Consider the following 17,646-nt stretch of genomic DNA (forward strand, 5'->3'; position numbering starts at 1 on the left):
GTACAACTGAAAATTATTTTGAGTGGAAGTTGACATAGTGGACCCTGGAGGGGAAGGAAGACAATGGTTAAGAAAGCAAAAAGAGGATCAGCAGGTTCCCATTCTAGCTCTTCAGTCAGCTGGAGCTCCCACCTGCCGACCCTTCCAAGTCATCTCAGGCTACAGCCACCTTTGTAATGATTTAATTGCCTTCCTTGTTGTCAGGAGACATGCTACAGCAAACAGTGATTATCTAAGACAACTAGAGGAAATGGACACAGACACTGAGTTCCATCTCAAGAGCTTTTCCTGTGCTGCAGCCCAAGACTCCTTTTAGATCCTGCCTCTTAGTTTTTGTGTAAAAAACACTCCAAACCCAAAAACAACCAAACAGAAAACCAATTAAGCTTCTCAGATGTTTTCACAAACAGTATCATAAACATATATTTAGTATGGGAACCTGTCGTCATGGGACTATGTAACTAGATAAAATAAAAATGGACCCTGTGGATGTTGGATTTTCAGTGAGGTTTTGATAGTTGTAACTGAAATAAGAATGTAAAAGGTAAGCTCTTAGTGATAGCTGTTTTCATCTGCAGTCACAAATCAGTTGTAAACATTTAGATTATGTAATTGTTTTGTAGTAGTAGGCTTCTTTATTTCTAGGCTTAAAAGGGTTCTAACTTCTCATGGTTTTAAATTTGTGCTGCAATGTAACCAACAGACCTATAAAGCCATTTGACAGAGATCTTTCTGGAGGAGCAAGGTGCTGCGTCAGTAGGCAGTACTATATTTAATAAGGATGTGCAAGATTTCAAACCATCTTGAAATCTCTATGCCATGACTCAGTCTTATTTTTGAAGCAAGGAGCCCAGAGGGTGGCAGTGAAGGCAAAGATATCCAGCTTTGTCCAAGCATCTCTCACAAAGACAAGCCATGCTGAAAAGTAGAAACATTTTAGAAATCACCAGGTTACCACTAGTAAAAAGAAACTGGCAAAGAGAAAAGGGAAAATTTTTTTGTGTCCAGTTGAGAGGCACAAGAGAAACCAAGATCTGAGATTGCTGTGATCACTGTTGTATTTTTTGCAAGGACAGACAGTGTTTGCGTAATTCCTTATATTAAAAGGGAGTGAGAGTAGTTTAGAATAATCTCCTAGGAGTTGGTGGTAATTATTATACCTGATGCCAACTGGTAGGCAAGAATTATGGCTGTTTCTTGATTCCCACACTAACAGTTCTTAAAGGACAGAAAGATTTTTCCAATCTGGATTCAACTGAAGAGTTATGTGTGTTTCAGTTAGATCTGTCTCATTTGCAAGTGCTTAGCATGATCTCAGTTTCTTGAATCAAGCTAAAGATTGTGGATTATTACACATTATATTACAATAACAAAGATTTATGGATTATATTAGGATGCCTTTTTCATTGCATCCATTTCACTGAAATATTGTTATTGTAACACTACCTCTAATCACTGTAATATCCTATAGAAGGTCTTAGTCAGGATGACTGGAAGTTGTATGTTTGGAATTGATTACTTCTGATGAATATTGAGGAGTAGTCTATAAAAAAGTTTCTTGTCAACTTTTTATGTCACTTGCACCTCTTTGTGCTGTAGTCAGAGTGTGACTGCAGCCGTGTCTATCCCTGACATGAAACAAAACACTGTATTCAGAGTTGTGGGAGTTCCTTAAGAGAAAAGTAGCATTGTCTTGTGGACTGGCTCACAAATGTGTAATTTATGTACACAAGGTGGCAGTACTTTGTTTGTAGATGATAGGGAGGGGTGGAATTAGGTCTTGTAAAACCTTTTTCTCTATAAAATATATCTGTACACATTATTTCACTGTTTTTATATTCTTATATCAAAAAAATGAGAAAACCCTACATTAATGTAAATATAAATATATGCGGATACTGTATATTTGGTATGTTTCCATCTCTGTTATTATTTAGAAATACTAATGCATTAAATTATTCTTAAATACTTTCCTGAAGTTCTAATATTTCTACCTTGAAATATTTACACTACATACAATAATCTTTATCTGAAAGACTTAGCATTAAAAAAAGATAATAAAGACAGCAAGCTCTGACATAACAGTATTATTTTAGTCTAAATTGATGTCTGGTTATTATTTGCTCAGAAGTCTACGGTTCAGAGGTTTTGGCACTGCAGTGATCATAGCTGACTCTGTGACGTTACCAGAGATACCTAAATCTTTAAGAAAATGCATTAACCCTCGTCTAGAAGTCATTCAAATTAAACGTAAATATTCAATTAAATCTTTTTCTTTCTTTCTTGCACTTTGCTGAGACAGTGGGCTTGTAACTGTAGTATACAGTGGAAAGGAATCTTTTTTAGCCAAGATTCATAATCTACAATGCAAAATGTAACTGGGAGCCAAGAAAAATACAGTAGGAGAATTTCATTAGGAAAAAGTCACATTTTGCACTATTTGCAACTTTGGAAGGTTCAGAAAATCTTGGTTTTTGTGATTCAAATATATAAGCAGCATATTTTTAAGAAACAAATACTTCTAAAACTTCTTCACAAAGAATAGGAAAAAATGAATTCGGTGCTGGCTGAAATCAGGATTAAAGGTATGGATACAAATGTATTCTCTGGTTTTGTACCTGTGATAGTCTCCATCTAGTCTGACCAAATTGGGCTCCTGCTGAACTGAGGAATTATTGACTGGTGACATGTATGAACTGATTGATGTAATCACAGAAAAAGATGTCATGTTGGTTTTCTATGATCTGCTACTTCCACTTACTGCTCCACCTAGCACAGAAACCCTATTTTACACTAATTTAGTCTCACTGCTCTCCCAAACTTTATCACAGAGAAGGTAAATTTTATTCAGTTGATTAGTGGGGATGAACTTAGTTTGAAGATGCTTAGACCTTGTTTCATCACGATGAACAAAATTATGTCTTGTGGTGCTTAGGGTGCAGTGAATAAAGAGCCACACAAACAAGTCAAACAGGAAATGGAAATCACATTATAGCCAATGTATCAGCTCTGCTTACTGATGCTTCCCTTGGTCTTCCTATGACACAAATAAGCTGAACTACTGTCATAATTTTCTAAGAAAAAAGCAGCAGAGATACCAAGCAGAAGTTTAGTCACATGAATACTGCATCCAGATAGCAGGAGGAAATAGTAAGTGAACTCTTCTAAATCCAGGATTAAACCCAAAGTCGCTAAAATCAGAAAAGGCATTAGGATTCCACTTATTAATGCAGTGCCTTAACTGAAAACTTCATGCAGTTGTGTAACAACTGGCTAGAATGGGAATATGAGGAGTCTTGTTCTGCATTTTGGGGTACAATTTGGTAGTTGTTTGTTTTAGAGGGAACTGATATGTATCTTCAGGCAGTTAAATAATGTTAATGCATTACATTCATGGCCTTAGGCAAAAGATTTAGCCTGCCATATCACTTCTTACATGTTTCCTGCTATGTCCAAGAAAAATGTTAAGTAAAACCCATCTCCATAAGCACATTAGGATGCTAGCTGGTGCAGAAAATATTTTAAGATTTTGCTAACACTTTGAAGTAACTAGTAGTGGAGGTGATTAATCTTGTCAATGAGCTACTTTGAAGGCCTGGTAATGTTTGAGGCCATTACCTAGAGAATCTGTATGTGGAATTACAGATTTTAAACTACTTGCCATGGCAAATAATTTTGCGTTTATGATTTGTGGAGAAATGTTGTATTTTGTTTTTCCATGGGGGAGGTAATTCTTTCTCAACCAGAGTCATCCTATGTACTTCTGCTGAAAGTACTTGACAAAAAATGAAATTGGAGCAACGGGGAAAATTCACCTTTCAATCCGATATGAATGCATTGCTTGCACTTTGGAAATCGCTTTGACTGTTTACTTCCTAATGGAATTCCAATCTTGCAATTAGAAACCAAGTTTTCAGTCCTCCTGTGGATTTTGAGGATGAAAGACAAGTAGAAATTCAAATTTACCATGCCTAGCCTAGGTACAGACAAGTTAGTAAGAATATAAAGAAGGCTTTTATCCAGATGAAAATTTGAATCAAAATGTTGCAGGACTGTGTCTAGCAATGAGTTATAAACTCATAAAGAAGTTATAGACTCCTTTATGTCTTCTGCCAGTAATCCAGGAAATACTTGGAGCAGGAAATACATGTGAAACTTGAAAACTAGTAATGTAACCAGAATTAAGAGAATGAGAACATAATCTGTGAATATCTTTGCATATGGTGGATAGTAAAGTAAACAAGGTGTTCTCTAAATACAGATTTTGTTACTAAAATTCTGAATGGGCTTCAGAGTTTTCTTCTTACCTTTTTTTTCTAATTCGCTGCCATTCCAGTAAATGTGGTGGTAGCAAGAGAAATTCTGAACATGGTGGATATCAGAACAACTTGGAAAATAGTTTTTGTTTTGAGTTCTTAAAAACCTGGAATGTGTTAGACAGTGGATGTGTTTGCTCAGACCACCAGCCTGCTCTGCTGTCTGCTCTGCTTACCTGTCTAAAAAAGTGCAACACAAACTTACGTATTAGTACACTGTTCCTTCTGTGATTTCTCAAAGTTGCACATATGGAAAATATTCCTCCCCCCCACTGTTTCTGTCAAGGACACACACTGGTTACTTTGCTTTTCCCCTAACTTCCCTGGTGAGTGGGGAAATGTGCCTGTGTTACTTTTATACAGAAATGACTTCTTACACAGAGAGGCTGACAATTCCTATTCTGTTTGACCTGGTTTAAGTGACTGACAAATTTTAGAGCAAAGGTTAATAGGATAACACTGTCTTTTCTTTGGAAATCTTTAACTATCAGCAAAGTTAAGTGCTAAGTGCTTTAATGCAATATATTACTGTGGGAAGGAAAATAGGCAAAGTTAGATCTGCAGTTAGGTGATTTCGTAGATATTTATATTTATTTTATTAATAATGGTCTGCTAGAAAAATCTGTGAAATTATAGTTATGTACAATGATTTATGAGTACATCACAGAACTCTTACCTGAACTCTTCCAAGGGGCAAAAGTACAAGAAGTGGAAATTTCCTTAGGTTTTTGAATTTAATTAACTGTATAATTTCTCATGGTTTAGACAGTTACATTCTTGTGGATATGTCTGGATCAGTTTAAGAAATTATTTGATGCTGTTTGTGGTTGTCTTTCAGCAGACCATAATAGTCACTGTCATCACTGAGATACCATGAAGGAATCACATGACTTTCTGTTCTGTTTCAGTGCAAAATTAGTTGAGGCTTACTGGGAAGACATCTAAACTTAGGCTGTTAAGCTTTAGATGTTCACATCAATGAACTGAGCACTCAGCTAGAAGATTGTATTGTACCATTGGGTTTGTTAAACACTTCTGAAAAATTAAGAAGAAAAATACCAAATTCATAACCTTTCAGTCAAAATTCTTCTACTTGTTCTTAAGTGGGTTTTTTTCTATTGTTTTGGGTGACCGTTTATTACTCTTTAACAACCCGATAGTGTTTGGGGTAGCCGGTGATACAACACTGAGATGTAAGTGCAGGCAGGTAACAAGAAGTCATGTTTCTTTTAGAAAACTAAGAGCTATGCTATGATACAACAACTGAATAATTACTAGCCCTCTGATTTCCTAACAAAATCAGAACTATATCAACAAGACTCAGGGTGCCCTAAGATGTGACAGAACAAAAACGGTTTCTTCACTTACTTCTGAATGTGTTTATAATTGCTCAGTTATGAAATTTCCAGCTATTGCAAACTGCCATGTTTTCTCACTTCAGTTTGAAAGGACACAATATATCCTAATATTCCTTCTAGAGAGATTATTTTCCAGTCAGATTGCATGAAAAGTTACTCTGTTAAATATTTTCAGAATTGAATAACATTAGATGAAGTTTGTGCATTATTAGGTGGTATTAAAATCTGCATTTAGAGACTATAATTGGCAATCTGTTAAGAGCATGATACATAGAAAGACATAATACTCTTCCAGCTTCGAATAATATATTTGCTAGTATATTGTCTGAGTTAAAGGAGGCTATTTTGCTTCATACAAATTATATAGAGCATCTTCAAGCTTGTTTTCTGTTGCATTTGCCAGTGTACCAGTAACAGAAGTGCTAGCCAGACAGCCACATGGAAAGAAATTCATTATCATTTAATGAAGTGGTTCTGAAATTTGCCTTTAAGTTGGTTGAGTTTTTGGTATTACACTTGTTTGTTAGTTTGTTTGTTTTAAATACATTGCTGTCTCAGTGCATTCTTTTCAAGTTAAAGTAAAGTTCTAAGAACCTTGGCATTCTCATCAAGATTTAGACAGTACTTCATGACAAATCAATAGCTTTATAATTTTAACAGGCATGAAGATTTTTTTTCCTATGCTAAAATTTGTAAGCTAAAATATTTCCAGTAAGGTATTATGTATGAAGAATTCCAAATTTCTCATACAAGCTTTGCTGTGTTGCTACCCTTTGGGTGAGATCTGAGAACAGCAGAACTCAGTTATTGCTCACATTCTGTAATCTCTCTTCTTTATAGCATTTGTCAAAAAATACATTGAGCTTGATTTTGTCTTTCATCAGTTTTGCTAACTTCAGCAGAATTAAATGAATCTAACAGATCTACCAACTTGCTCTAATTCTTAAAGTATAAAGAGAATGGACCCCAAATCAATTTCAAAGATACATGAATTATGATGAGTACTGGATTTTATTTTTTTCCTTGTTGATTATCTTGGCTCTTCTTCTGCTCTATCATTGCTTTATATAAGCAGAAATTCACTACAAACTTGAATGTCCTTCAGCAGTAGAGGAGAAATATCAGATGTGATGATAAAACTATTCTGCAGACAGCTTCCTGATTTCCTGTAAAAGACTTCACCACTTCTGCTGTCTAATGGAAGAAGCTACCCATGTAAACTTTGTTCATCACATATAAATTTAGATCATAAGTCTTACCAATACTGCTGTTCTCATTTTATAGGGAATTGATGTTTCCACAGAACTGAGCCTTTGCAATATTTAAATCATCTGTTTGCAACTCAGTAAAAAAATGATTTTATGTTTCCATTTTGGAAAGGAGAAACTGAGGCAGAGGTTTAGCTGTTTCCTTAAGGTTAGCAGGAGAGACCAGTGGTGAAGTCCATTCTCAGTCCCCACAACCCATTGACCATTATCTGCAGTGTCCTTTCAGGAAAAGGCAGTCTTTAAAGCTGTACATTAATGAATAGCTGATAGAGGTTAGCGGTTCTTTTTTTAATTTGAAAAAAAAGTCAGAGATACAAAGGGGTTTTAAGGGGTAAACCTCAATAAGTAAGATCATCTGCCTGTGTGCAAAGTGCAGTGAAATGTATGTCAGCCCCTATGGTATGAAAATAAAGCAGTGAATGTGATGAAATAGTCTCTCATATGTGTGTTCTCCTGGTTGAGATCAAGAAGTACAGAACTGTATAAACACAGTCTTTTATTTTCAAAATACCAGGTGAAGTTTTGTAGCAATGTACAGCTGGTCTGCAGCTGGACAAAATGAATCTGATCATAACAGATCCAATTTGGCTGACCTGGCTTGTCCTTGAAATCCCATGGGGAACAAAGACCTCAGCCAATCCCATCTAAGCCCTGGATGCAGAAACATCACTGGCCAGCAATCTGGGCAGTGCAGAGATTCCCAACCAATAGGCTTCCCAAGCGCAGGAAATTCAAACTCACTATAAAAGGAAGCTTGGGACAATAAATTATGCTGAGGACTCTTGAGGTGTATTGTGTTGTGCATCCATCTCCAACCTACCACTGTCATGCAACAAGAGCATGGCAGTACAGTTTCTATGTCTTACTTTTGCTATTAAACTCGAAAGGTTTTTTGTTTGTTGTTGTTTTTTTTTTGTTTGTTTGTTTGGGTTTTTTTAAGAAAAAAAAGCTGATTTTACTCTTACTCTATAGTAAGTCTTAATGAAATAGCACAAGACTACATACAAAAAAAAAGAAAATCTATCAAACTCTAACTCCAGGAAACACCTTGAGGCCTGAAGCATGTAAATATAATCTCCAAAACCTGAGGAAAAATGAAATCCACCGCTGCTCAAAGCCCAGTATCCCCATGCATGAAATGATGCAACTGAGCTGGTGTATGCCCTTGTGTGATTTGTACTAGGAGGAAGAATTATAGCAATACTTCAAGGTTTCCTTCTGTGTACTGTTTTGTTCTCCTTCACACCTCTCTGAATTTGCAGGGTATGTGGTGGTCTGTCTCTGAACTTCATTCCATGTGCAGCATCATTACTAAATGATTTCAACTAAAGATTCAGCCATAACACACATTCAGAGTCTGGATGTCACCCACCCCCTTTGTACACTACTGTGACGGTAGGACCTCAAGGATCTTGTTTGAATTCACAAGGATTTGCTTATTTATATAGAAATAGAACCTACGATCTGCAAACTCACAATTTGTCTGTAGCTACTGTCCAGTCAATATTTTCTAAATCTGCACATTTTTGCATTTAACAGATAACAGTTATGGCAGTTTCCTTTACACTTACCTTAGGGAAAAGCCATCATGACCTTCACTGTGTAAGGAAGTAATATCTATGTCAGCAATTTTTCTACACCAGTACACTAATCATAAAATCATAGAATGGCTTGGGTTGGAAGTGACCTTGAAGATCATTTCATTCCAACACCCCTGCCATGGACATATGTACATTTCACTAGGCCAGTTTCCTCAGAGCTCCATTCAGTTTGGCCTCACCATTCCAGTGCCTCACCATTCTCATAGTAAAAGAATTTCTTCCTAATATCTAAACTAAAGCTATTTTCTGTCAGTTTGAAGCTATGCCCCCGTGTCCTAACTCTATATGCCCTTGTAAATAGTCCCTTTCCATCTTACGAGATTCTTTCAAGTATTGGAAAGCTGCAGTTAGGTTACCCTAAAGCCTTCTCTTCTCCAGGCTGAGCAATCACAATTCTCTAAGTCTTTCCTCATAGCAGAGGTTCTCCATCCCTCTGATCACCTTGGTGTCCCTCCTCTGGCCTCTCCCCAACAGCTCCATGTCCCTGCAGTGCTGGGAGCCCAGGGCTGGAGGCAGCTCTGCAGGTGGGGTCTCACCAGAGCGGGACAGAGGGGCAGAATCCCCTCCCTCCCCTGCTGCCCACGGGGCTTTGGATGCAGCCCAGGACACATTTGGCTTTCTGGGCTGGCAGTGCCCATGGCTGGCTCATGTCCAGCTCTCAGCCCCAGCACCCCCAAGTCCTTCTGGGCAGGGCTGCTCTGGCTCTGTCCATGCCCAGCCTGGGCTGGCACTGGGGGCTGCCCCGGCCCAGGTGCAGCACCAGCACTTGGCCTTGTTAAACCTCATGGGATTCCCATGGGCCACTGCTTGAGCTTGTCCCGGGCCCTCTGGATGGCATCCCATCCCTCAGGAGTGTCAGCTGCACCACTCAGCTAGGTGTCATCTGAGAACTGTCTGAGGGTGCACTCAACCCCTTTATCTGTGTCATTAATGAAGGTATAAAATAACACTGATCCTGATATGGGCCCCATATCACTTCTCACTGATGGCCTTTAGGGCTCTGAACCATTGACCACTGTAGCAGAGCAATTCAACAGTATCATATGAGGAATGCAAATATTCTGCCAGTATTTTAGGCAAGAAACTGTGCCAGAAGGCACCACTGAAACAGTTCAGGAAGGAAGCTATTATTTATTTTTACAATCCAGAACAGTTTGCTAAGGAATATGCATGGGCTTGCTGGTAGTGAACACTTCCTTATTTTTTCTTATGACAGTAGACAGGTTGCCACAGTAGGCATAGGAAGCTATATTTGAAGTGCTGCATCATATAGGCCTCTTCATTTAAATCTGAATTCCAAAATATTTGAGAGTTCTTAAAAAAGTAGGGGATATCATTTAATTGTTTTCCATGCTTAAGCATGATTATCTGTGGCAAATCAGATTTCTGAGGGGTGAGGTAAGGTTATTTTTCCTAGTTGTTTATTTCTGTTAAGTCTGTTACAGTGTCTAGTTCCTCCAAGCCAGCCTTTCTGGCTGCCACTGCAGGCCACATGGAATACTAGTACCTATAAATATCTGATAGTGGAATTAAACAATTTTCTAAATTTCTCCTTTGTTGGTTTAATTACTTGCTGGATTTACGTTCAGTTGGGGTAACAGGAGGCATTTAATTTTAGATAGGAGTACTAATAAATATTTGGAAATAGATATTTATTGCTGAAAGACAGGGCATAATAGCTTAAGCAGAAAGCTGATTCATTTATCTGTGTAGCTCTCTGATTAGAGCTTGCGTGCACCTGACTGGTTCAGAGCACAAGCAGACACTGTGGGACTTGGCTGCCCTTACCTTGGTTATTTATAAGTACCAGCATGAAAAAAAAAATCTTACTGTTTTCCTGTGCTGTAAGTGGCCAAACTGTTTGGCAAACCTAATTTTAAATTACATTGATTTTTCTAAAGAATACCTCCCTGCTAATCACAACTTAATGACTGCTCCGAGATAATTGCTGTTAACTTGTATGACTAGTGACACTTTGCATATTGGCTCCAGACAGAAAATGCTTTTCAAATTCTGCTTGTGCTTTTGATTACAACTCTTATCCTGTTTTGCTGTCTCTGTGGTTAATATTGTTTCTTTTAGATGCAGCTCTTAGTCTTGAAACTAAAATATCCTTAAAACATATATTTTGAATGTGATTCAGAAACAGCAGTAACAATTGTGTGCCAGGGCAAGTGAAAAATGAGTGAAAATCATACTTCTTCTTAGTATAAATTATTAGAAAGCAAATACATTGGAAGAGATCTATTGTTCATAATGTCAATAAAAATGATCAATGAAAGATAATCCTGAACCAAGAATATGTATCCATAAGGATATTAATTTCATTGTTTATTTTTAGGTGGTTTTACGATGGTTTACAGATCTATCAGTAAAATGTTAGTATTTTCACAGTTTTAGCATTTATATTATTCTTTCCTATTGCAGTGGGCCTCAGATTACATCAGTTTCTTAACACTATATGTGCTTCTGTGGTCAGAGGTTTGGTTTTGTTACAGGTGAGATTTGGTTATATTGCATTACTCCCTGCCACTGGAGTATTTAAGTCATCAAAACCAATGGCTCTGAGTGTTATTTCACGTGCAGCTAATTATTTTTTGCCTGAATTTAACACTTGAAATGCTGGTTTTTGAGGAGCATTATATATTTCTTCATGAGAGGTTTATGGTTTCCATGGCAGATTTACTGTTTTTATTCTTTCTAAGCTCCCTCTTGCTTCCCAAAAGTGCTGTTGGTTATGATTTAAGGGATAGTGAGGTGTTCACTTGCCTGCTTAGAGACAAATACAATCAAATACCAAAGACTTGCAAGCAGACTGACATTCATTTTGAACCTTACCAAGGTGGTATGTTAATGTTTCGGGGTTTTATGCCTCTTTGGTGGGTGAAGCTCACTCACTCCCTCAAATTGTACACTCATAACCAGTACATGGCCACTCCAATTAGCTCCGCTCAGGGCTGGAGTCTCAGACTGTAACAAGGTCTCCCAGGACCACTTACACCACAAATACTGTACTCATATTTTCTCATTAGTTCCATTCAGTTGCCACAAATACAATTTTCCAATGTTTTCAGATTTAGATCAGAAATATTACAGCTCTGGTTTTGTATACACATACATACATACATACATACAAACATATATATATATTCATACATACACACATACATATATATCTAAATCTAATTATTTTGCAAAACTTAAGGATCTGTGTTATCTTTTCTTACAAGTAGAAGCTTGCAATTTACTTTGTTAACCTTAAGCTTTTGTTCAGGTCAAAAAATATAGAGATCAATTGGCTAAGAGAAGAAAAGTTTCAGGGTTTCAGATGACTTATTTTTTCTAGTTCATTAGAGTTTTATTATTATTTTTAAGCTCTTAAGCTTTCTGTAGTCATAAACCTTAATTCTGAGAAATCATTGCACATATTTATATGTGTGAAGTTATTTATCGTATGGGCCTAAATTTGAAGGTGCCTGTAGATATATCTGAAACACACTGATGCAGTTTTGTGCAGTTTTGTGACTTTTGAAGAGACATGTTGGCAGAGAAGCTTTATACCAGTAACTCTTTGTAGACCTAAGTGATCTTTTGTATCTACAGACCAGGTGGGAAGAGCAGTATTCACACATATGTGTTAGTGGATAAATTTCTGCAGTTTCTGTAACCCAGATGGAGAGTTTTCTCCTAATAGCAATTGCCGGAAGTTGAGCAACATTATAGTTATATTGTTTGCACCCTGAGATTTTTTTTTTAGTTTTTGAAATAGACATATTAAGAAATTGTAACTGTAAGAGTCAAACTTAGGTTTATTAGTCTCTGAATGTCATGAATTCTGGGGTGTTTTCAGTGTGGATATGTTCAACATCACAGTGCTCAGTTATCTTACAGACTTTTGTGGTCTTGTAACTCTGTTTTGAATTAACAGTATATAGGTACATTTTGAGTTACATACTTGATACCATAATGTTGTTGGATTGGTTGGTTTATGTCAAACCAGTTTGTGCTTTTTGCCTTTTTCTTGCTCCTGATTGCGCTGTAAATTTCCCAGGATGTGATATCAATTTCTTACTTTTAGAATCAAATGCAATAAAACTGAATTGCCTAGCAGTCTATCAGAGAACAGTATTAATAAAATATTAAGTAGATCCAGGGAAAGCTTGGTAGAAGCATTTATTGGATAATATTTTCAGGTTTAATAAATAAGCAGTGTCTTCCTAAAATTTTTCCTGTTCTCTGTTTTGATATTTTAAAGTGTTACATAGTTCTAAATGATAGTCATATGCAAAATAGGAACTGAAAAGATTTTAACTTTGGCCAGCTCTGAATCCAGACATGTATGTTTGTAAAGCTCTAAATATAGGGTTGTGTTTTTTTAATTCCTTGGCTCATTTTTGGTATTATGTTATTTTGAGTGTAAAAATCTCTTTTCTTTCTGGACAATTGCTTATTTTTAATACATTTAGTGCAACTGATAAAAGCCTGCTCAGTAACATTGGGACAAGAGATCTAATAAATTCAGACACACAGCTGTTGCCACCATGTCCTTCTTAGGTCCCTGACAGAGAGGGATTAGTCCCCAAATTTTATGGGGCTCAGTTTTCTGGTGTGATCACTTCTTTTGAATTTTCCACAGCTTTAAATAAAAACTTTTCTTCATTTATTTACCAGTATAATGCTGGGTTGTTTCTTTTTTAGGTTATGCTTCTTTGTTGTCTAATTCAACAACATCATAAATATAAATACTTCCAAAGATAGATATGACAATAATCTGACATCATTTTGATGGATTATTGCAACAGCATTAAGATGATCCTTGCTTTCTAGAAAAGGTTAATTTGATTTTTTTCTTTTAACCTTTTTCTTTGCTGTCATGTTTAACAAAGATTAAAAGGTAAAAGCAATAAATACACAACTACTCTTATTTTTCCTTATGTTGCAAAGAAGTCAGTTGTTACAAGCAATTATGTATTGTGTGATTGTCTGTAGAGCAGAGGCAAATGAGGCCATATAAAGTGTTTCTTCTGTCTCTGCAGGTTGATTTACATGAGGATGATCTATAGAAAGGGTAATAGAAATTAAAACTGAAATTAGATTGACTTATGCAAGGGATAGAAGGCACACAAAAGCACATAAATTCAATTCAATATTTTAGCTATATATATTTTTTTTCCAAACTAGATATGCCATTGCCTCATTCTTTTAGATGTTTGATGATTTTCCTAATTTCAAAAAAGAGAAAGAAATGAGGCAGTCAAAGAACCTTTTTTTAACCTTTTTTCTTTTTATATTTTGGGTCCTTTCTTCCCTGTTTAATGAATGTAGCTGCAGACTGTGAAGGTTTTCTTTTCCCAGTAGGAGAAAGTGAAGACTTCATTTACACTCCAAGATGTCACTGAGAACAGGACTGGAGTCACTCAAGTCACTTTAAAAAACTTTAACCCTGAGAGCTGGCACTACCTGGAAGGATTAAAGTATACGTTTATAAGGGTCACACAGTCAAGTGCTTTTGTATTTGTGTAGATAATGCAGCTTTGACCCTGACTGATAGAAAAAGTGTGATACTGAAATTGTAGAGAAAATTAGTTAGTTGTTTATGTCATCTTGACCTCCGTGTGGTGGTATTTTTAGACCATGATTGCTATATTTCATTTTTGTTAGATTAGTTGTCTCTCAGTGAGTAAAAATTACCAAAAATAATTTGAAAACTTTTAGAACCTAAGGTACAATTTACAAAATTTGTTTTTAGGTTCAGAAATTTTATCCAAGGATAAGAAGTGTTTGCTCTGCCAAATTATGTGTATGATAATGAAAGCTTCTTTTAAACTCAGTGTCTGTTGACTCTTCAACTATATCTTATTTACTGAAATGCCTAATGAAAACAGTACTAAAAAATACATGATAATGATTTTCTTTTTATTCATATTACCAATAACAATAAAATCTCATTATTAGGAAGTATTTTTCTTGAATAAATAATAAAAATATTTTCTCATGGCTTAGTTATCAGAATAAGCCGGTCAACAAAGATGAGTATGTTCTAAAAAATCATGTCTGACAGGAACAGAACAAATTTTACATGTATATAGAGTGTATTTAGTGCTCTAAATCTTATCTTACTTTAGGAAAATGTGTAGTTCTGAGGTTGTATTAAAAATCAGAGTCCTGATGTAAATATTTATTTCTTTTCTTTGTGTATTCGTGAGGTAAGGTAACCTAATGATAAGAATTTCAAAAAAAAAATTATATGTCAGGTTCTCACAGTTTTCCAGGGTTAAATATTTATAACAGGAACTGTAAGGTACTCTGCTAGAGGTGAACTATTTATTAGTAGTAGTGAATCTTCACTGTACATTTTAGAAGAAGGAAGCAGGGAGAGAACAAACAGGTATGAAGTGCAAATGTTCAGTTACTGCCTTACTGTAAGTTGTAAGAATTAGGTGGTTGCTTTTCAAATCTAAAATTGCCAGCATGAACAGTTAAATCAGATTAGGAGACAATCTATTTGAGGTGGTAAGTGGAAGGAAAAAGTCCCCGAGAATTTAGATGTATGTTTCAAAAGCATGAAAAATTCAGCAATACTTATTTTCTTAGAAATTGGCAAATAATTTAATTTTGTGTTCTGTTCAAGGGTTAAATGTCAGAGTAAGTGATTGGGGAATTGACCTGAAAATTAAAGTTGAATATATTGGATCAAAAGAAATTCTTACAATTCATCCAATACACTTTTAAAAATGTATCTGTGTAGAAACACAATAGTCATGCTAGCTGATCTAATGAACAACTGGGCTACATTAATAGAATTGAAAATATATTTTATGATTCTGTGATTTCTGAGTGATAGGTTATAAATAATGCAGTTGGTAACATAACGTTGTAACATAGGCTTGGTCACAAGTACATAATAAGCTCCTATTTAATTTCATTAATTAGTTCGTATTAATTTTATTGCTTACAAAAGTCAAACAGCAAGAGTAACGTACAAACCTCTATGTTTCGTTCATATTCATCACAGTTATGATAAGGCAGATGAATGAGCTGTTTTCTCATCTGTACAAACTTCTCCAGCAATGTATTGGAACACCATGATTGTGTAACATTTCATGACCTGATGAATGCTGACTCATGCAGTAATCACTGAAGAAATACAAACATGAATTTAAAATTACATTTTCTTATATTTTGTCCTCATTACAGTGCATTTATAGTTCTTCTCTAGAAGAAAGCTGTCAAAGCTTAAAATTTGCAACAGAAACTTTCCAAAGTAATAAAAAAATGAAGATTCACATTTGTGTAATTTTCCAGAGTGCTTGTCTGTATACATTTCAAGCGACTCACATTTCAGAGACTTAGAGGAATATCTATATAGAGGCATTCAATTTAAAATATTATTCTGGAGTGTAAACATGTAGCCAGATTCATTTTCAGTGAAATGTATGGAGCCATTTGCAAAATGAAGAAACAGAGATACAGTACATTTTAGTTGTTGATTGTACTCTTGATATTTAAAAGTGAATTACTATCTTACAACAGTAATTTTACTGTGTCTTCCAGATGTGTGGAGGTGATTGCCAGAGAAGGACGGAACCTGAAAGAACTGTATTTAGTGTCCTGTAAGATCACAGACTATGGTATGTAATATATCTTTATTTTTTGTGAAGATTGAACCGGAGTTCACAGGGACCGTTATCAAAAGTGTTGGAAATGAAGAGATAAAAATTTTCAAAACCTTCATCCATAAAGATAGGAAATTTATAAAAAGTGTTTTACTTGCTTAAAAATATCTGTGGTTGGAAGTATGAAAGTCAATGTATATATTTTCTGCAAAGTATCCACATAGAATTAGCAATTACCGAGCAGGCTGGGTAGGGTCTGCTTTGAATAGTCCGGAAGACCAGGAGAACATTTGAGAGAAAATATATATATGTGTGTTTCTAGATGCTGCAAAAGCATAACAAATAAGCAAGCATGTGGATTGATCACCTGTTGTAGGCTATAAAATTTGAATAACGTTGAATAAGGTTGATGCTACCATAACTGCTGTTATGGTAAAATAGAGGGGAGGATCTTAGTAAGTAAATATTCTCTCTGATAGGCCACATAGAAAGAGAGATATTTTTATTTAGAATACAAAAACTTTTAGTGTTTGTTTGGAAAGGCTACTTTGTTTTTTTGAGTAAGATACTGACCTTAAATAAGACACTTATTTTTCCCATAAGGCCAGATTCTCAAATGTCTGTCTCCCACTTATATGCCTAAATTTCAGTAGGATTTACAAATTGTATATTTGAGATAATAATTTCAGACTTGCTGATTATTTTGTTTCTCATATTATTTTTCTTAACTTTATACTCCCTAGATTTTTATAAAGAATTACTAAGTGATAAATTACCATTCCACTGGTCACAAACTGATTGTTCTATTTTCCTTTTCAAATTCTGCACTTCACTGGGGTTTGGATTGTGCATTCAAGGGTATGGGTATGTTGTTCTGCAGAGTTCTGCTCATCTTATGTCCACAGTGTTGGAACATGAGGCCACCATGCAGCTGTTGCAGCTGCAGAGCTTGGGACATGGCAGAGGCAAGGGAACACAGGGCCTTTAATGCCCTTTCCTCTGATCTGCTGTTATTTGTACTTCCATGGGCAGAACAGATGTTGTCAGAGTTGAAAATTGATTTTCTAAGCTCAACAGCACTTGTCCAAGATGAATTTCTGAATTCGTGAAATGTCTTGTGGAAATTCAGGGAGGAAATTGTCTGTGGAACATAAGGTGGTAATAATGAAGGTGCTTCTTGTCGCCGCTGAAAGGAGAGAGGCGCTGGACAGGGTCAGAAGGCAGACTTGTCCCTTCTGTTTGTAAACTGCAGGTCTATGGGCCCTACTCTTGTCCCTTCTGACTCTGACAACCCATGTGGAAAGTTATTGTGGGCATAATGGAATCCATGTCTTGAGGATCAATAATCTCTCAAACTGATTTCACCCTTCATTCACTGCACTTACTCAGAGGAAAACGTGATTTTCCCCCAAGTAGGGAAACAACTGAAAAACTGAAGCAAATAAACCTAAGAAAGAGAAAAGAGAAAACCTTGCTTATGAAGGAAT

At 35.9% G+C, this 17,646-nt stretch overlaps 1 protein-coding gene across 1 annotated transcript in view; it reads left to right on the forward strand.

Moving 5' to 3' along the window:
• The window catches only part of FBXL17 (F-box and leucine rich repeat protein 17), a gene marked incomplete at its 5' end in the record, with an annotated part of 269,863 nt that overhangs the window by 160,742 nt on the left and 91,475 nt on the right, over positions 1-17,646 (forward strand). The window contains one exon of the mRNA XM_083884234.1: positions 16,098-16,174. Coding sequence (XP_083740360.1) covers positions 16,098-16,174 — 77 coding nt within the window. The remainder of the gene's footprint in view (positions 1-16,097; positions 16,175-17,646) is intronic.

Source organism: Zosterops lateralis (genome assembly GCF_965231275.1).
Source record: "Zosterops lateralis genome assembly, chromosome: Z".
In the NCBI taxonomy this organism is placed as follows: domain Eukaryota; kingdom Metazoa; phylum Chordata; class Aves; order Passeriformes; family Zosteropidae; genus Zosterops; species Zosterops lateralis.